The following is a 21,628-nucleotide window of genomic DNA, read 5'->3' on the forward strand; positions in this document are numbered from 1 at the left end:
GCCCACTTTCATCATCAGCCTGGTGGCCATGTGGTAGAGTGTCTGCCTACAAATCTGGGAGCTGCTGTACCAATCATGCTGGGGAAAACATTTGCACTCTGAGCTTTAACTTAAGCGATATTTTTCAGTTGATTTCAAACACTCACCTATCATTTGAATGTTGATGTTCATGTAGAGTTAGGATAAGATGATTGCAGAAAATAAGACCTCTTACCAGGTTTTACTAACAAAAAGCAAAACCTGTCCATACAAAACAAAAACCTCAAATGCAGTTATTCTGGGAAACAAGGGATGACCAAATACATGGTGAAAAGTGCACTTCAGGTTTACATAATGAAAACAACACTAATTTATATTTATGTTTTATTTTGACAAGAAATGGCTGACAAGACTGAATACATACACAAATGGAATGTAGTACGTAACACTGACCGTCCCATGCGACATGGGTGTGACAGCACTGAGATTCAACACTAACAAGCACCGTGTCATGACAGCAGATTTGCTGCTAACTGAAGCTTGTATTATGAGCATAAGTTCAGAAAAATATCTTACACTGTCATCACAAGTAGATATCCAAACCTACTCATGGCATTAACACAACACACAATTAGAAATATTTTATTTTGTCATCACTGAGATGAAAAATGTACAATTTGGCAGTACCGTTATTCTGATATAGGTCCTTGTGTTACCGTGTGTATTTCCTATTTTAAACAGGCTGACAGTGGAATAACAAGATGCATTAAATTTGCTTGGCTCCTTCATGGACACTGGTAACTGAGTGGGTTAAATCGCTGATAACTAGGAGGCTGACTCTGAGAATGTAGGGTCAAATCCTGGATGGGACACAACATAACAAAGAATCTGTACTTTACAGACAAAGTTTAATCCCCCAAATAACAAGTTCCATGGCCCTGCTGTCTGTCATCATTCTTTACATTAATTAATGCAGGTGAGGCGGCGCGATAACCACCTTCTACTGAAATGGCACAAGCTGAAGACAAACACATACACATATAGTTCAGTAAATAGTCACAAATGTGAATTTCACAACCAGTAACACATACAACTTTGAGAACACTTCACAAAATCATTTAAAATGTAATCACATAGCAATAAATAGTCATCAATCCAGCATCTACCATCCAAAGATTACATAATAAAACACAGTCTATATTTTGGCTAAAATAATCATCAGGGATAAAGAGGCCTCGAGCATGAGACTGTTGATCTAAAGGTAAACTGTGGAAAAACTAATACGTTGTCACAGAGAGGGCTGTGATATGTTTGGGTTGAGATTTGTAGCAATAATACAGAACAAAGTTGTCAAGCAAGAAAACAGTAAAAGAATCTGTAGTGAAACCTCACACACACAAACAAAAGAAGTCATCCATAAAGTTTGTTCTACACTGTACTTTCCAACCTCTAAAACGCCACTCTGAAGTCATCATTACTTCATGTCATCCATGACACCTGCTCCACTGACAGGTCCAAGAGGGGAAGACATCTGTGTTGGTTATTCAGCACAACTATCTTAAGCTAAAGACAACTTCAAAACATGCAAAGCAGCTCAAAGAATTTCCATAAGGAAGAAATCATTCTCCGACTCAGGTGATAGGGACAAAGTTAGTGAGTAAAACACAGAAATTGTCTGATTTCAGAATCTGGGTAGACATCGTCTCCCATGTCAACTACAAAACATCTACCTCACCTCAGCCGATATTTCTGTACATTATGATTACTAAACTTCAAACATTCAACACTTGAGTGCAAAAATATATCCAGATTTCCTTTAAGTTGCTTTAGTTTGAAATAATCATATTCTAACCTGGCAACGAGAGTGATGGACAGAACTGTTACATCAGTGAAGGCAGTCGGACTGTCACAAAGACGACAAAGAAGGAAGATCGAAATTTTACAGGATGCTATGTCATCAAACACTGACTCATACTACATCCTGTACATACAAGAAGAGAAAGATTGTCCATAAAACATGTGACGCCTTCTCCTTATGACCAATGAAGCAAATCACATGCAGAATGTCAAGGCTATTGAAGATGGAATGTAGTCATGGTTAAGGTCAAAACATTGTTTTGAACCACACTAAGTAACTATACAACATACTCTGAGCTGAATTTTAAAATATATATAGAAATTAAGAGGTCACATGACTGTAGGATCTGACATTTTAATCAGTCCTGAAAATGTAAAAGAAATATTTTGCCAGTTTAGGTTATAAAATACAAATCAAAACTAGTTGACCATTCTGTAAAACAATACAGTAAAGAGTCCCATCACAGACCTGTGTCCTCCTTTCAAATCAAGCAATGAGGTGAGTTTAGTTTTACTCCAGTATTAGCAACATTTCAGCAATATCAGCATGGGGGGGACACAGAAATGGCCATCACATATTGAACCCATGTTGGGAATAGAACCCAAGTCTTCGATGTGATGAACGAATGTCAAAACCACAAGGCTACCCCACTGACCAGCAACAACTGGAAAATAAGCAATTGGTCCCTCTGTTGTTCGTGTCCCTCCCCATGTAGCAACATACAGTACATGGTGACCCCAAAAAAAACTATCAACAGTTGTTCTGTAATAAACTAAAAATGTGAAATGCAACACCATGAGAATAATGGAATTTTTAAAAACAAGAAATACAGGTACATACAGACACATTAACAGTGAGTTATAACACAGTATTTTAAACAAACAGATATAGCAAATACAGAAGTATGAAAACATGGCTGCAATTATATCCATTTCTATTACAATTTTGTGACTGAGCGAGTTGGGATAAACAACACCTAGAACAATATTTCAGTTACATCCTGGTGGTGAGCGTTCTGTGGGAAAAAACTTCCAATTAATAAAGGTAGATAGTTACCAATGCAGTCTGTAAAAGTTTGAGTATGGTCCTGTCAAACTTAGCAACTTAATCAGGGCAAATTTGGGATTCAAGCCCACAATCATCAGTTTCTGGTACTCTTAAGGGAGGTAACTCCACACAGCAAATGGCACAATGTCAGATACCGGCCATCCATGCACCCACAAAATGCACACCCACAAGTTATGTGAAGGTGTCTCGTGACATTTGTTTCACCTGAAGCTGACTTCAAACATGATATGACAACACAATAACAATCAAAATATCATTGCACAAAAACTACACTCACAGTTTTCCTTGTAGGAATATCACAATGCCAATATTATACACATATAAAACAGTCAATCAGTATCCTTCCCCAAACACTGAGTCAGCTCCTTTGTTCGAAGGAGTTAATCCTAAACTCTGCTTCTTCATTATTCAAAATCTCTTATAACTGCAAATATACTTAAAATACCAATATAAGTTTATCAATATAGATAAAAAACAAATATTTGTGACAATCTTTTCAAATTTTCACTCTCCTCCATAAGAATTCTGTCTGTTTTGAACAGTTTGCTATTCCTAATAAAGGAGACCCTCCTTACGGGAAAGTCTTCAGTTGACTTGGTTTGGCTTCTAGAGACAAACACAGGCAACCCATCAAGATAAGTCTGAGGAATTTTCAGGACTGCCATTATCTTCCCACAGAGGTTTATTCAAGACATATCTACCTATGTAATCTCTTAATCTCTGTTACCTCACCACACTTCCTAGTTGTTTAAAATCCCCTTGGAGCAAACTTTACAACACGAATAATCTCCCATCTTTCTATCCAATCAGAACATGTGTTACATCAACTCAGATTCAATATGGCGATCCCAAACCCTGTTACTTCTCAATATTCCTCCCAAGCACTTGCTCATCTTAACTAACACAAGCAAATGTCAGGCCACAGATATCCCTCTTCTGCCAGGTACTTGTGTTGGTGTGATATACAAGACATTTAATGGCCAGCTTGTCAGTTATCAACGAAAGCCATGGAGATGCCATCGATCCACCATTACAAGACTGAGATCTGTCTAGAAAAAACATTTGCACAATGCGTAGAGGAACAGGTTCTAGTTTTCCTAAAGCATCCAGAAATTACTGAGCCACACTCCATGAAAGGGCTGTATAAGAACAGAGATATGTGGGAACTTGACTTGAGTAACCTCTGTGGGAAGAGAATTGAGGTCTGTATGATGGTTGTGCTTGTTAACACCAGACCTTAATTACCAGAGGTGTGACCATAAGTAAAATTCACGATAATTATAAGTAACCCCATATCTTGGAATGACATGATACGATTCGATGCACTTCACTATATGCTATCTACATTTATTTCCTTTAAAACCGTACATTTTGATATCAAGCAAACATGTAAATTTTGACCTAACTGTCAATTTATACTTAAAATTATGCATTTTAAGGTCAATAATACATTTTGTCTAAAAAAGTATCATGATTATCGATATACGATATATTGTCACAGCTCTATTAATTGCTAAGTTCACAACCAGGTAAACATAAAAAGAAATGACACCTTGGTGGTGTCAGGAACTTCATGACTTTCCATAAAGATCAATACTGTGTTGCTTTGTGAACACAATAGCTCTCATACAGGTCAATACTGTATTGGAATATGGTTATTACTATCATGTTTTCCTTTCAAGAAAAGAATCGTTTGATTTCAATTCAGTCAGGATAATAAACAGGAAACTGATAATGTCTGACCTGCATAATGGCAGAGAGTTTGGCTTAATACCTTCCTCAATACACCAGCAGCATCATGTCAGTAGACGTGATGTTTAGATTTTACGTCACGTTGACAATACTTCAGCCATATCGTGACTAAAACTAGTTCCAAATTCATGATAAATCCATATACTTAATAAAAACCTCTAAATGAAGGATAGTAAAATCGCTAGATTATCGCACAGTTGTTAAAACTAGATCCTGTCATGGCAAGACAAACCAAAGGTTATATTGCACCATGTGTGGTAATGAATCCAAACCTTGTCATGATGCTAGAGTCCATTATCCATTAGATTATCCCTCATCCCGGTTTACAAATACATATCTCTTGGAAATGAAGTTTCAAAGATAGATATTAATTACAAGATTAAAACATATCACTTAAGACTTCTGATATAACTTTTCACTCCCAGTCTAATCTATGAATTTCAGCTTGAATGCTGATTGAGCCAATCAGTGACCTCGCCTTCATTTTTCTCCAGCCAATCAATGTTCATCTGTATTTTCTCCAGGGACTGTTTCACAGCTCTAGTTCCAGATCCAGCATCTCTTGTGGCGAAGAAATTGTGTACCTGGAAATAACAAATGTAATACAGACTGTTCATGGAAACAAGAGACAGAGAAAACTGTTCCTAAGAACAACAGACACAACACTGTTCCTAGGAGGAACAGATACAGAGGACATCATTCCTAGGAATAACAGATAGAGAACATTGTTCCTGGACATAACAGAGAATATTGTTCCTAGGAATAACAGATTTTTAGATTAATGTTCCTCAGAATAACAGATATAGAACACTGTGCCTAGGAATAACAGATACAGAGAATATTGTCCCTAGGAATAACAGACAGAGAATAATGTTGCTAGTAATGACAGCTACAGAGATCATTAATCCTCAAAATAACAGCTGATACAGAACATTGTTTCTCAGAATCAGGACACAGTGTTCTTCCCCAAGAAAACAGATTGGGTACAATGTTGCTTGGAAAAACAGCTGAAGAATATTGCATCTTCAAATAACAGGTAAAGAATGTTCTAGATGCTTACATCCAGTAGCAGATATATAACATTTGATGTGGAATAACCTGACGAATATGACGAATCCTGGAAATCCCAACTGAAGTCTCTGTTGGGCTGTTTGTCCACTGCAACCATGAAAGATGACTACACAGAAGCATCTACCTGATCCCTTACACAACTGTAGCTGTGCATATGGTGGACAGAGACACAGGAGATTGATTACAGGTGTGACTGTGTGCAGGTACTCACCTCATCATAGTCAAACTGAGTACTGAAGTGAGACGCAACACCCTTGATGAGGTGAGACATCCCGAAAGAACCTTCCTTGTACCTGGAACAATATAATATATATTATAAAAATGGATTTCGATGGCACCTGTTCAACGGCACATTACAAGTCCACACTGACAGCAAGCTCATAGCACAGACTGTTCATTATTACCCTGAATAACTCAAGCTGCTTGAGGCACTAGAAGGTTAATACTCTCATGATTTATCCCACCCTTTTCTGCTAGATGAACAGATTGTTCAGCTGACACATGTCATGTAGGGGATTATGTGAAGCAGTTCAAGCATGTATACACAGGCATGTACCAACAAGAACCATATTTTAACATTATTTGGTATGACGCAGCCAGGGACCAAGCCTGCAACCTTCCATACTCCAGGCGTACGCTCCCGACAATACACACAGAGGCGGTCTGAAAGGCTGAAGGCAGAGGGTGGGTGGGGGTGGGGGTATCGGGTCAGTCTCACCTGTCACTGAAGATGTCCCAGTTCTGCTGGACAAACCTCCAGGCCAAGAGCTGCCCGCTGGGGTTGGCTGCAATAGACGTGATGACCCTCTCGGTGTCCTGGGACCGGACTTTGGACTTGTTGAGGCTGAAGCCAAGGTACCTGGACAAACATTTAACATGATCAGCATTGACAGCTGGGTATTGTAGGAATAAGATTGGAACATAGAATTTGTACTTCTCACATTTGATAACTTGACAGTTTAATATCTGAAAGCACAGAACAAAAAAGGCAGTGAATAAATAACATGTCATCCTGAAATTTTTACAGAAAGACTACTTTTCTATTGCAAGAGATGCAAAGTTTTGGTGTTGATCCTTAGACCAACTATCAAGCTAGTGATGATAATGGTGATAGCATGAAAACAGTGTAGAAAGTTCTAACCCGTATCTTCAGAAAGCTTTCAGAAAATACTGTAACTCAAAAGCAGTAGAATCTGTACTGAGAAAGGGTAATCCCATACAACATATGTTGCAATACTGTAAATGTTTATAACATACAGTTTACCACCTACCCTAGTATTATAAAATCTAACTAGTAATGGAAGAAAAGGAAGGCCGGGGATGTGTAACTCACTGGTTGAGCAGCCTTGTGTCTGTGCTGTACGACATGGCCACCAACATCTTCTGTTTCTCGGATGGCACATTAGTCTCCTCGTACACCTTCCAGCACGCCTTCCAGTCCTCTTCCGTGCCGTACTTCACGCCCGTCATGTAGACGACATTCTTCAGGTCAGGGCTGATACTGAAACACAGACACATTACACAATACACTATCAACGAGTCATGACTTTCTACATGCGAGAACATACTTCACTCTCATCATGCAGACGACATTCTTCAGGTCGGGGGTGATACGAAAAAACAGACACGTTACACAATGTACTATGCACGAGTTATGACTTTCTACATGTGTGTAGACAAAATGTTGATGCACCTCACTGGGAGTCAGAGGCCTCCCACATGATGAGTGAATGCATTCTGCTGAGCCACCCTGTGTCTGTAGGTGGGGTAGCCTGGGGGTTAAAGCGTTTGCTCATCATAGCCAAAGACCCGGCCTCGAATCCCCACATGGGTACAATGTGTGAAGGCCATTTCTGGTGTCCTGTGTAGTGATATTGCTGGAATATTGCTAAACGCGACATAACCACATTCTTCCTCCTCCATCCTTTTATTCAGGCTTACATAATCAGATATCCCATATTTCTTGTATCACATGGCTACAGCATGGAATCACTCTGTACTCAATAACTCACTGGCTGTAATGTACTTAACAAACAGCATCACATGTTTGTTTGTTTGTAGCTAAATACCACACTCAGCAATATTTCAGCAATATGGTAGCAATCTGAAAAAAATCAAGACTGGACCAGCAATCCAGTGATCAACAACAAGAGCTTCAATCTACACAACTGGGATATCATGAGATGTGTCGACAAAGTCAGTGAACCTGACCACCTCATCCCATTAGTCGTTTCTTTATGACAAGCATGGGATGCTGAAGTGAATTCTAACCATGATGACATCATCATTAGGCATACACTAGGCGTGTAGAACTGGATGAAATGCGCTCTTGTGACCTAAGTTTCAGCAGATCCAATAACACCTGTTACCATGACAATCACTGAGAGATGGTCGCACCAGACAGGTGTTACAGGTGGGTACAGCCTTGGCAGCAGCTACTATATCATTAACACTCACCTGAGCAGCCCACACACAGGTATGTCATACCTGCTTCATTATAACCTGAACATTAAGAGTTGGACAATGCTGACAGACAGACGCAACAACAGACGCAGCCTACACAAACAGGACAAATCCATTTCATGATTTGGCAATCTGCAGTCACTAATCCTTGTGGAAAATCTACCATCAGATTCACTCACTGATTGATCAAATACAGTTTGATGGATGGATCAGTCAATATTGACTGCTTGACTGATTTGATTTTTTTGCCACTTTATATAGTATTCTTGTTATGTGAAAGTATGTCAGCTGAATGTGGAAGAATAGCTTGAAGTGACTGAGTGAGTGAGTGAGTTTGGGTTTACACTGAACTCATGCACTTAGCAGTATTCCAGCTATATGGCGGTAGTTGGTAAATAATCAAGTCTGGACCAGCAATCCAGTGATCAACAACCAGAGCTTCAATCTACACAACTGGGATATCATGAGATGTGTCAACAAAGTCAGCGAGCCTGACCATCCCATCCCATTAGTCGCCTCCTATGACGAGCATGGGTTGCTGAAGATCAATTGTAACTGAGATCTTCACAGGTTCATGAACAGGAGCATAGTGAGACACTGAGTGAGAACAGTCTTCAGAGTTGCCTGAGCTGTCTATACACCTCCCCTGCCACCAGTTACAAGTCGCCACTGTGCTAGGGACACTACAACCTTGAAACGAGCTGTACTTGCAACAAATAACGATCCTGTTTACAAACACATGATCACATGTGATGCAGAAAACATTTCTCCCATTTTTTTAAGTCTGAAAATGCTACCAGTATTTAACAGGTGACAAGTGTGCTGAGGATGGTGACTGAGCATCTTTACCATTGCCAGCAACTCTCTTCAAACAATACAATCTAAAAAACATCTTAAAAAAAACAACATAAATTTGGAAAACAGTTGTCAGTAACACCATCACATTTCATTATGACATTATTAAAGACACACATACACGTCACTATGTCTTCAAACTTTCAAAATTCTTCACCCACACTGGTGATACCATGACAACAAGTAGTCCTGAGCAAGGCAGAAAACCAGTAAGGGGAAAATACCTTGCATGGTCCTGTACCCACTGTTTGAAGAGTTGCTTGCCCTTGTCAATGGATGGTTGATGGCCAAGTTTGACAGCCCAGCTGAGAATGTTACTTTGCAGGAACCTGTGTGTGAATGTTAACTTCTGTCACACAAGTTTAATACCTTATGTTGGTGAGTAATAGGGGTGAAACAGTCGGCCCTTATCATGGTATGGTATATTTAAGGCCTTCGGTTCAGTCCGTTTCGGCATATCAGATATGATCATAATGCAGAACACTGACAAGCCAAACCTTACTTTGATTAATAACGTGAAAAAATTAACAATAATCTTTGTTATTTTGAATGAATAAAACTGTCAGTTTATGACTAGTTACAAATGAAGGTACGAAAACTGAAAATACAGAATTTTATTTTGCATTACATTACATCGAACCAAAGGCAAAAATACTGCGGTTCTACTAATACCAAAAGCAGCCAATGCATGGAAATTAAATAATCTAATTCTGTCTAAACAGCAATCCTTAGTACTGTCCTACATGACTAGAAGTTTGACACTTGTACACTCACATTTCCAGGTGAGATCCACTGTCTGTCCACTGCAGTGCTGCCAGGCGGTTACTGATCAGTTTCAGCATATAGGCCTGAAAGGAACAGTATGCCTTAGTTGTAGGAATTATGGAATGTGTTCTTACAGTGTGGTGGCATGCTCAGGTAACAAAAATTCAAACATTTAATGGTTGCATGGATGAAGCAATATAGAAAAAACTCTATGGATAGCAACTTCATTTATTCATGAGAGAAACGTTTCAATACTGATTCTTGTACAATTGTCAAGCAGAACAGGGTAGAAGAGGGTAGATGTATTTCCTGAATATAACAATGTAACACTATAACCAAAGACGTTTTTGCACCCAACAGGCAGCTTGGGTTATCTGAGGTAATAATGTGCTGTCAGCACTATAAGTATGCCATAAATGTGGACATGGCGCAATAAAAATGAATGAATCATTTATTAACTTTGTAAGAAAAAAGAAAACAGGGCAATACATAGTGTCAGAAGGGATAAGTATATAAATTGCAGTGAGCAGAGGACACCAGAAATGAGCTTCACAAAGGCTCTACTAGGCTATCCAACCACCTCAGGACTATAACTGGCATTCTAACACATTCACTGTTACTGCAGGTAATATTACATCAGTAATCAGTATCACGCTGTTAAAATCACTACTTACAGTCCAAGAAACATGTTCATGAAAATGTCCTACCTTGAAACTCGTGAACACTTCCTTGTAAATGATCCTGTCCTCAATGTAGGCCAGGTTGTCAAGCGCCGCCTTCCACGGCACATACTCCACTTCTTTCTCCAGGTACAATGTCAGGTCCAGTGCGATCTTCTGGCTCACCAGCCCAGCCCTGAAAGTACCAGATGAATGTGTGTCTTAAAATACTCCATAACATGTAATATAAGTTGTATGCGTCTCTCAAGTGAGTGAGTGAGCTTAGATTTATGCCGCACTCAGCAATATTCCACCTATATGGAGGCGGTCTGTAAATAATCGAGTCTGGACCAGACAATCCAGTGACCAACAACATGAGCATAAATCTGCGCAATTGGGAACCGATGACATGTGTCAACCAAGTCAGCAAGCCTGATCACCGGACGCCATTAGTCGCCTCTTACGAGAAGTATAGTCGCCGTTTATGGCAAGCATGTGTTGCTAGAGGCCTATTCTACCACGAGACCTTCACAGGGACTTCTCTCGAGGGTAATACAGTGTGTTATATGCATCTATGTAGCAGTGCTACCAGAGGTACCAACATGTCAAATGTACAAAATGTCATTTAATTTCATTTACTGAGATTGCTTCCCACTGTCTGACATGTAAACAAAATGCCTCTTGGCTGGATATTTAACATCAGTGAATCATATTCTGACAACCTTAAAACTGCAAAAAAAATGGTCAATTGTATTTAAGCTGATTCAATGTACAAACTGGCTTACATAAAGCAGTGAAAGTAGGTAAAATACATGTATACATGGTGTACTCAGAAACAGCTTATCAAATGGTTTTCAAACTCTGGGCACTGTGTGCGTCATTCATTGCATTGTCATTTAATTTCTAGCGGTACAGCTTCTCTGCACAGCGTTTTGTTACTGTGGCAATGGGTAATATTTTTTCCAGCTGTCACCCTCCTGGGAGGGGTGACACAGATACTTATTAATGTGTCACTGACCAATGTCATTGAATCATTTTACATGAAAGTAAGATCGTGTCATATATACTGAGGGAAACATATAAGGCAGCATTCCTTTATTCATTGTCAGATTTTCCCCCACAGCACTAGTCAAAGCCGGTGATGAAAACTGTAGAATATTACATTAGAATATTTTATTAGTTGTTCACAGTTTATTCTTCTTAATTCCTGGTTCAGATGTACTGTCTAAATGTGCAGACATTACTGTTCGGTCCCATGTCAATCTAAAATCTTCACAGTAAAATCTGCTTTAGAAGCAGTTTTGGAAAATGTTTTAGAAATGGTGGAACCTATATTTCAGCTTATCATCAGTAAATATCTATCTGGACCAGAGACTGACAGCAAGCAAAAAAGACACCTGCCTGCTAGCCTGAGGACAGAAAATTATAAGGAGGATTTGGATTGTGAAATGTCTCTAGCCTGAATGGTTCCAATGAATGAAATGTCTGTAAGAATAACCATATTCAACCAATGAGGTGGTAACTTTAGGGGAATTTGGCCCACCTGGCCAGCAATATTTTGAGACAGACCGGCCTGACAAGATACAGTCCACTTTTGATCAACCTTACCTTGCCAGGTTGAAGGCGTCATCAATAAGACCAGCTCTGTCAGCTGCTGTGAAGACCTGCCAACAAAAGGAGAGATTGAGAAATGCTCCAACAATACCAGTCAAACAACTGGCTTCATGTGTGGTTTTGAAACAAGTGAGCACAGATGAGGCTACCCGAAATCCCTGGGAATAGAGCATCTATATGACAAACATTTTTGTAAAAATCATGATTTCCAAAAACGCTTTCCCATCATCAGACATTCAGTCAAACAAATTCATGACCATTACATCAAACTTGTCAAACATAAGTTTGCTAGGTTAAACAATCCTCAGAACGTCAGGTCGAGACACAGCTCAGCAAGTTGTATGTATTTACCTTGTGGTTGTCCATAAGCTGCTTGATAAGATGTTGCCAATTGGCAGTATCGTAGTTGACACGGTAGAAGCCATTCATGCCAGAGTTGGCCTTAATCCACTTGATATTTGGTGGCACTGTTGTTTCAGCTGCAAATGAAACATAGCTGATTAAATATATGTAGTTTTATGTTCTTCCTCTAAATTTCCACTCAACAGTAAAGCCACGTTCTAACCTAGTCACTCAGTTATCAAGAGCAGCGTTAAAACACAAAACAATGTTATCTGTTACTTGACGTGACTGTTGAGGGGGAAACAACTATTGCGCTACTGACAGTCTGTTGCGACAAACTATTGTGATAGTGAGTCTTAACTGCAACCAACTATTGCAATTGTTTGTTCTCTCTTTGCATTGTTCCATTTGGAGTAATTTCTCAAATGAATGTATTGTTTATATGAAATAAAAACAGTTGAGGTAGTTTCAGTCTCTTTTAACAACGGACAAGATGCTTGAAACTAAATAGATCAAGTACAGAGTTAACAACTAAACTCAATGAAGCTCTAAATCTGCAGGTGCGGATAACTCTAAACCGAAGGGAACAAATATATACTTTCTGTATTTTGCACTGTGCATTTATCAATGGAAGTAAATTACCTAAACTATCAATAGTCATACATATTATCGATGGATTGACAGCCTTTGTTTCTGTCATCGATTAATTCCTAGCCGAGACTAAATAATGGTGACAGGCTTTAAATACATGAGTTTCTGACCGACAAACAGTGATCAAGATTTTGAACAAGTCACAAAATCCTTCCACCTGATTCCTTTGGACACCTCACACAACCTGCATCCATGAAGATCTGGGTGAGATTGTGTGGTCAGGCTTATGTACTTGGTTGACAGATGTCATCATATCCAAACTGTGTAGATTGATACTCATGCTATTGATCATTGGATTGTCTGGTCAAACTCAATTATTTTCACACCGTGCCATATAAATGAAATATTGCTGAGTGCTACATAAAACTAACACCACTCGCCCATACAACCTGCATACAATGCTGGGGGTTTATTTTAACCCACACAGATGTCATGCATGTTGTCAGGAAACGATGGATATAATTATGGGACGTTTGATAACAATTATTTCTCCAGATCGTCATGGAGATATAAGACAACCATAGTGTCACCTTTAAGTGCAGTAAGCTAATGACATGGAGTGGCAGTCTGGATGACCGTGCGACTCACCTGATGACATGTTCATCCAGGTGAGCTGGTGAGTCTCGTTGTCGGCGCTGGTGACGAGGGTCAGGGGGATGTACCACTTATACCTGCAGCAAACTCACACAGTCAGTCAATCATGAACTTTGCTAACATTCTCCATGGGTCATAGTACTTGTTAACAATGAAAAGATACTATGTCTATACATATCTTATACACACATATCATTAAATTGAGTTAGTGAGTTTTACTTTAATGCAGCTTTTAGCAAAACACATGATATTAATAATAACATATGTGCCCTCTCTGCAATGTACTCTGTCTCAGTGTCCCTGAGCCACACTATTTCCCCTACAGCCTAGCCCTCTCTGCAATGTACTCTGTCTCAGTGTCCCTGAGCCACACTATTTCCCCTACAGCCTAGCCCTCTCTGCAATGTACTCTGTCTCAGTGTCCCTGAGCCACACTATTTCCCCTACAGCCTAGCCCTCTCTGCAATGTACTCTGTCTCAGTGTCCCTGAGCCACACTATTTCCCCTACAGCCTAGCCCTCTCTGCAATGTACTCTGTCACAGTGTCCCTGAGCCACACTATTTCCCCTACAGCCTAGCCCTCTCTGCAATGTACTCTGTGTCCCTGAACCACATTATTTCGCCTACAGCCTAGCCCTCTCTGCAATGTACTCTGTCTCAGTGTCCCTGAGCCACAATATTTTCCCCACAGCCTAGCCCTCCCTGTGATACTGAAGCCCTCAATCAGTCAAGTCTAGATTTCTCCAGGTTCAGAGATATTCCAACTCACAGGGGCTAATTCTCATTTTAAAAGGGTTATTTTTCACTGCTAATATTGTACATATTGAGAGAACCAAATAAGAGATCACAGGAAAATTTAAGTCTTCCTTTAGCGCTGTGGTGATCAAAACTGGAAAATACTAAAAGTAAGCTTGAATTTTCCTGTGATCCTTTGGTTGGCTCTCTTATTCAGGAACTGAGCATTAGTTTAGGATATCGCTTGCTAATGTCACAGCAAGGGACACCAGAAATGGACTTCACACATTGTACCCACGTAGAGAACTGAACCAGGTAATACATAAAAACAAGTGTGACTGACTTATAATCAGAGCTGGGGACAGCGTCATTGGTGTGAGCAGCATTGAGGAGGAAGCGGCCCTGTGTGAGGGAAAGGAGTGTCCCAGTCTGTTTGACGGTCACTACGGGGTAGCCCATCTGCTTGGTCCAAGTGTCCATCACAGCCTTGATGTCCACATGCAGGTTAGGGTTAGCCTACACAACAAACACTTCACAAGGATCCACTTCACAAAATACACCATAGCATTACATACCAGGGCTGGAAGTAACGTTATAAGGCACATCTGTAATATCATTGGCTTAAGCTCACCTGCCCAGGCCCTGATTTCTCAAAACAAAAAGTCTGAGCTTTGACTTACATTAAATTTTTTACTCAAATTTGAGAAAAAGCAGACAAATGTATCTCCCAGAATAAACTGAAATGAACATTAAACTCAAACAAAGCAGGCAGTTAAGAGTTAGATAAAACAGTTACTTCAGTTGTTTTGGTTTCTTGATTGTAGAAATGAAGTTAATTTAGAAACTAATCTGTTGTAGGTTTCTCAATTACAGTTGGAGATTTGAGTAAAGTCTTAACTTTGTTTTGAGATACTGAGGCCTGCTAATTTTTCCTCTATACAAGCCGATATAAAAATGGAAAGTCAACTGTACATCATGATGTACAAATTTGCTTGTCCAACAGAAAAATCACTGGACTGGGACATCTAGCAATGAGTTATGTCCACCCTGCATGCTGATTTCAGCAATGGAGTCATTCAGAGTCTCTGATAATGACATGCATGTAATGTAGGGCAACTTCTGTATCATAGCCACAACACATTTCAGGTCTAGTACTACTGATCTGGACCAGTCACCTGATGAAGAGACAAGAAGCAGAGGTCAGTAAGTCTCCGAGGGACGTGTCCTACAAAATACATCACAAACATTCATTCGGCCATCCCAATTTAGCAATTAAATGATTCACTCACTCTATCCTACAACTCCTCGTCTTCAACAAGACATTTCAGGGTTCCTTGTTGCTTTATCAGTCAACCAAAACGATACACAAGATGAAGAAGCAAGGAGTGGAGAAGCTTGGGAGAAATTGGAAGCTCACTCAGTTACTTGACCAAAAATGACAGCAAGCCTCATGATTAGTATTGCTTTTGTGGGTCCATAATAACAGGTTCTGATTTCACTTTAAGTCCACAACTGTTCATTCTAGATAAAGTGAAAATAACAATGACAGCATGTTGTTAAAAACCTGTAAATCATCAATGATCATTGGATTATCAACTTCAGTAACATGCAGATGATTTAGTTGTGCAACTTACATCTTGAAGAGCTGACCATAGGTCATCTGTGTGGGCGTTGTTGTACTTGTGGATGGTCAGGTAGTGAGTGAGACCCGCCTTGAACTTGCTCTGTCCCAGGATGTTTCTCAACATTCGCAGCACTGACCCGCCCTGGACATCAACATGTGAAGAGTCAGCAAATCTGGCCTTACTACGAGTAAGTGAGTCAGTGAGTGAGTGAGGGAGGGAGTCAGTCTGTCATTCTAGTTTTACACTGCTTTCAGCAATATTCAAGCAATATCACAGCAGGGAACACCACCAATGGACTTCACACATTATAACCATGTGAAAACATGAACCCAGAGGTACAGAGGTACAGATAAGCTGTGTATCTACGTAAATTACGTAAATATATTTGTGAAAACTCAATTCTTATTAAGTCTATTGGGTTACAAGTATGCTTGAATTTTTCTTAATCCTCAACATATTAGATCTTATATATGTACACACAACAATGTCAAATTTTAGCTTGTGTACCGGCGCATAGATAAACTGACTGAGGTATACTGAGAAGTTCTATTTCAACCCATAAACAAGACAACTTGCAATCTTTCTTATCATTCTTCATACTACAGATAAAACATTAATAATATTTAAACTTTATAATATTTTTACAATTAATGGAAAATGGCAGAGTAAGATAGGTACAACTTATATGGTTACTCAAAGGAAAATTAGGACCCCCAATTGAGATGAACACAAGTGAGTACATTACTCATGACCCAAAACATTACTTGTAACTCTGCTGCGTCTTCGGCATGATGAGCAAACACCTTCATGACTAGGCAACCCACTGCCAAAGTTTACATACATATATGGCCAGATAGAGAAATATAAAGACGAAGTCCATACTCCAGCTTGGATTTGTTGACTATTTCCAGATTAATTTGTCTACAATAACGTCTTCATAGTGAGAAACAAAACTGAACCTCATTGCACACGTGTTACAAACACACAGGCAGTCAAAGACTGAACACCCTATAAATTCTAGAACATTCTATTCATTGTTTCATATGTGATTGCATATTAGCGTAAAGCAAATTAACACTAATTCACTGATATCAGAACAAACTGGCGGAGGTAGCATAAGAACATGTGTTCATCAGTGCTAAACCAAAACAGCTGGTTATGATGATACTAATAATTCTTCTTATTATTATCAATATAGCTCAAAATATGTGGGTGTTCAAAGCGATATTTACCTGGCTAGCTATTCTCGAAAAGTTCGTAGTCCTACAAACTTGTAAAGCCCATTCTCAACACATTGGCTACGACTAAAGTTACGAATTCTTAAGACTACAAACCTTTGGAGAACAAAGTAACAACCAGGGCCAAGGTTCTCCAAGCTCTCCTAGTGCTAGACTGTCATAGTTAATATAAATGTATGGCACTTTACCTAGGCCCTGCTTGAGTTGAGTAAGTCAGTGAGAGAGTTTAGTTTTACACCGCACTATATGGCGGCAGTCTGTAAATAATCCAGTCTGGACAATACAATCCAGTGATCAACAGCATGAGCATTGAGCTACACAATTTGGAACCGATGACATGTGTCAAGTCAGAGAGTCTGACCACCCAATCCTGTTTGTTGCCTCTTATGACAAGAATAGGTTTTTTTCACCTCTGATGTTACAACATGCACAACAGCAGTTGTGTGATGCCCATGGAAAATAGTATTTTACTTGGCCCTTATTCCATGCTATGCATAACATGGATGTCTCACAACACGGGTGTGTCATAGTACAGGGGAGTCATCCATGGACCCCAAAACCTGCGTTATGGTGAGGGATGATTGTATACACACTGGATAACATGTATACACACTGGATAACATAAGTTGAATTCTGTGTATTACAACTGGATAAAAGCTTGGGATTCCTGTCTGGAGAGTTAACTGCTTCAAGCCGCTTCCATTAAGATGAAGGTTCGGTTTGGTTGGTTTGTTATCCAACATACAGCAACGGTCTGTAAATTACCAGGTTTGCATCCAGTGATCAACAGCTTGAGGACTGACCTATGGGATGGGATTTGAGGACGTGTCTCTACCAAGTCAGCGAGCCTGACCATCCGATCCCATCAGTCCCCTCTTATGACAAGCATGGGTTGTTGAAGATCAATTCCAACCCTAATCTGAACGAAGGAGTAAAGTTGCCAGTATTGTACTACACCAGCAATCATGGACTTATTAGGGAGGTTCTTTCCTAAGAAATAAAGCTAATTGCGGCAACATTTTTTGAATTGCCTGAGAACCATTTTCTTATATAGTTTAAGGGTTACACACTTATTTCATAACACTACTCAACTGTTCACCCACTGCTACTGTGTACTACAGGATAAGAAACCTTTCAAAATTTCCAACCTAACCACAGGACCAGTGAGTGGACAATAATTAGTGGTCCTGTCTGTACTTCACTGGTCCAAAATATCATCTGTTTTACTGAACAATCAATACAAAATTCACTGGTTGCCAATACCACTGCAAACTTATCATTTAGTGGCCCCGATGAAATTTTACTAACCAGGAAACACAGGACCAGTGAAAATTTAACACACTGTACTAAGAGCTGAAATCTGGGAACTTGAAACAAGTTGTCACGCTATGTTCTAGATATTGATGAAATTGGCAATGTTAAAGCTCACCTTGCTGTATGAGATTCTGTCAAAAATCTCATTAATCTCATCGGGGTTGTCGACGGGAACGTGGATGGGGTGAGAGTTGCTCATGCTGTCGAGGTACATGGCTGATAAGAGGTCCTCTGTCACAAACTGGTCATGCTGGAGCAGAGAATGGTGTTACCATAGTTACTGACTGACTGACTGGTTGGTTGGTTGGTTGATTACAGCAATCTGTAAATCCCCTAGTTTGGACCAGACAATCCAGTGATCGTCAGCATGAGCATTGTGCTACTCAATTGGGAAATGATGACATGCGTCAACCAAGTCGGTGTGCCTAATCACACGATGGTGTTAGTCGCCTTTTACAAGATGTATGAGTTGCTGAAGATAAATTTTAACCTGGCTTTTCATAGGTGTTAACCCAGAGATATATGTCTACCTGGTATAGGAAAAAATTCTCATTGCAACATCTGGCCATCTATGGGTAATGCCCTGTTAAATGTCAGGTATCCCAGCCATGATATGCTGGTATATTGCTAAGAATGGCATAAAACCACACTCTCTCGCTGCTTTCATATACTAAAAGGTTAATAAGTCAACAAGCCCGTATTACATACAATTCATAGAGGTAAAAGGCCTAAAACCCTAAACACTTTGGCTGATAGCGAGGACATGAGAAATGCTGTAATTTCTGTTAATTTCCAAACAAAACACTGAAACACATCATGCCTCAAATGAGACACAAAATTGTACAGGAAAAAGTTAAATCATGCATCTGAACAGCAAAATGGCAGCTCATGGTCCTGTGTATAGAGCTCAGGTCACAAATCAGGTGAAATTAAGTAAGCTTGAGCTTGGAAAGTGCTTGGATGGGTGTCCCTGTTTTGGAGCTTGACTCCTCACAGTTTCAAGGACTTCAGTCCTGCCTCACAACAAAACACATGTGACATATTGTTCATAACTGCCTCTGTTCACCCAGGAGATTATGGGTACCTGGTGGGATAGGTCATAAGACTTTAAACTTCAAGCACCTAACAAGAAGCTTGGGTTATGTGGGTGATAATATTGTGGTGTCTGTGCACACACTGAGCATAATGGTTTGTGGTGTGGAGTACGGTGTGGTAGTTATTGTAATTATAAGATGAAGTATTTGATGTCATCAGTTCTGTTTTTAAAGACTTATTTCAAATCTTATTAAGTTCATTCCATCCACACTAAGAATACTCAGTAGTGTAAGGCTGACATAATGGAAATGCCATATAAAACTTGAACCCACTTTCACACAAAAAACCCAAAAAAAGTGTTGCTCAAGATTTCAGTGTACACATGGTGTACCTACCATATGGAAGTCTGGGTTGATCTGATCTGCACCGATGTACTCGACGTAGCTGGCAAATCCCTCATTCAGCCATAGGTCATCCCACCACTCCATTGTGACCAGGTTCCCAAACCACTGTCACAGACAAGCAGTGATGGTCTGTTTATACTTGATGGATCGGTCATTGTGGATTTAATGATCACTCGATCAATCATTGTGGTTTTAGTGATGTACCGGTACTTTTGTCACAAAAGATTACTTGACAAAAGTCATTTTGTAATGCTGTATCACAAAGATTAAAAGAGATACATTCAAACCTGGAATTAATCTTTAATACAGTCATTCAAATACACTTTTTACAGGACTTGTAAATTTTTTTTTTAATACAGAGCAATACTTCAATGATATTAACCTCAGAAAATCTGTTGTTGCATTATCCAGACTTGGATATTTTTCACATGATCTTACGTTTGAGAAGGGCAGATATTATAGTATTCCAAGAGAAAACAGACTGTGCAAGTTTTGTACATTAAACATAATTGACAATGAGTTCCACTTTTGGCAGGTAAGTCCTTATTACAACTATTGAAGGACAAAATATTTAAAACAATGTTGCCATGCATCCATCTCCTGTTACTCATAAATTCAAGTTGTAAATGAAATCTAATAACACAGCTTTAATTTGCAAACTTGGCATGTATATCCACCAAGGTTAGAAAACATTACGATTGTAAGCCATTGTTGCTAGCTGACTGTGTACTGTAGGTCTATGGCTTCTTCAGTATGGTAATACATGAGATTTGATGGGAGATTTGATTGGGAACAAACATGCATGGTGGTCTCATGAACTATTCCCTGTATCAGTAATTCCCTGCAGGAATCATCTACCAAATTTCAGGGGTGTGCAATTAAAACAACTGAATGATACAAGTAACTTCGATGGAGATTAACTGCAAAGACGACCATGGCTGCAGACAGCCAATCATTTCAAGTAACAGATGACATGAGTGTCACGTCTATTGATGTTACTATGCTTCAAACATGTTTCATGGAAGCCACAATCTTGTTCTTCAGTTCTTTGATCCAAGCCTTTCAAAGAAGAGTGCCATCCGAAAGATTGTACATACCAAGTTCGATACATATGCATCTACGCTTGCTATTAATGTATAATTGTGTGGTGTTGAGCTTTGGGAACTGACAAAAGAACTCCTTCAGAACATTTAGGAAAAGTCCACAAAAGCATATCCTCTGTTGTCTATATTATGCATAAGATTCAAAAGAAACATCAGTTTGGGATTTTTTTTGCACAATAAGTCATACGAAGGAAACAAATCAATCCTTTCAGCGTACAAATCAATACCTGATGTGCCAACTCATGAGCAACAACGGTTGCCACCCACTGCTTGTTGCCTAGCGACGACACCTTGGGATCATACAAAATGGCTGTCATTCTGTATGTGATCAGCCCCCAGTTCTCCATGGCACCAGCAGCAAAGTCAGGAATGGCTATCAGATCTGTAAAACAGAAAACCTTCCATGAAAAACAATGCACAGAAAGATGAAAGTTTGATACCAATAATGAGACAGGTCTACATGTGAGTGGTACAAGAGTCCGAACACAGATCTGAGTTCTAAA

General features: G+C 39.5%; 1 protein-coding gene across 3 annotated transcripts in view; it reads right to left on the minus strand.

Annotated features, from left to right (window-relative positions):
- Positions 1-349: 349 nt before the first annotated feature.
- The window catches only part of LOC137260250 (endoplasmic reticulum aminopeptidase 2-like), a 51,325-nt gene continuing 30,046 nt past the window's right edge, over positions 350-21,628 (minus strand). For all 3 annotated transcript variants that reach the window (XM_067797946.1, XM_067797945.1, XM_067797947.1), the window contains 15 exons: positions 21,353-21,507; positions 20,014-20,127; positions 18,699-18,833; positions 16,041-16,172; positions 14,750-14,922; positions 13,666-13,748; positions 12,436-12,563; positions 12,079-12,134; positions 10,519-10,666; positions 9,821-9,894; positions 9,271-9,375; positions 7,062-7,229; positions 6,447-6,587; positions 5,940-6,021; positions 350-5,241 (listed from right to left, as the gene is read on the minus strand). In XM_067797946.1, coding sequence (XP_067654047.1) covers positions 5,098-5,241; positions 5,940-6,021; positions 6,447-6,587; positions 7,062-7,229; positions 9,271-9,375; positions 9,821-9,894; positions 10,519-10,666; positions 12,079-12,134; positions 12,436-12,563; positions 13,666-13,748; positions 14,750-14,922; positions 16,041-16,172; positions 18,699-18,833; positions 20,014-20,127; positions 21,353-21,507 — 1,838 coding nt within the window. In that variant the 3' untranslated portion in view covers positions 350-5,097. The remainder of the gene's footprint in view (positions 5,242-5,939; positions 6,022-6,446; positions 6,588-7,061; positions 7,230-9,270; positions 9,376-9,820; positions 9,895-10,518; positions 10,667-12,078; positions 12,135-12,435; positions 12,564-13,665; positions 13,749-14,749; positions 14,923-16,040; positions 16,173-18,698; positions 18,834-20,013; positions 20,128-21,352; positions 21,508-21,628) is intronic.

The sequence above is a fragment of the Haliotis asinina genome, chromosome 13 (genome assembly GCF_037392515.1).
Source record: "Haliotis asinina isolate JCU_RB_2024 chromosome 13, JCU_Hal_asi_v2, whole genome shotgun sequence".
In the NCBI taxonomy this organism is placed as follows: Eukaryota; Metazoa; Mollusca; class Gastropoda; order Lepetellida; family Haliotidae; genus Haliotis; species Haliotis asinina.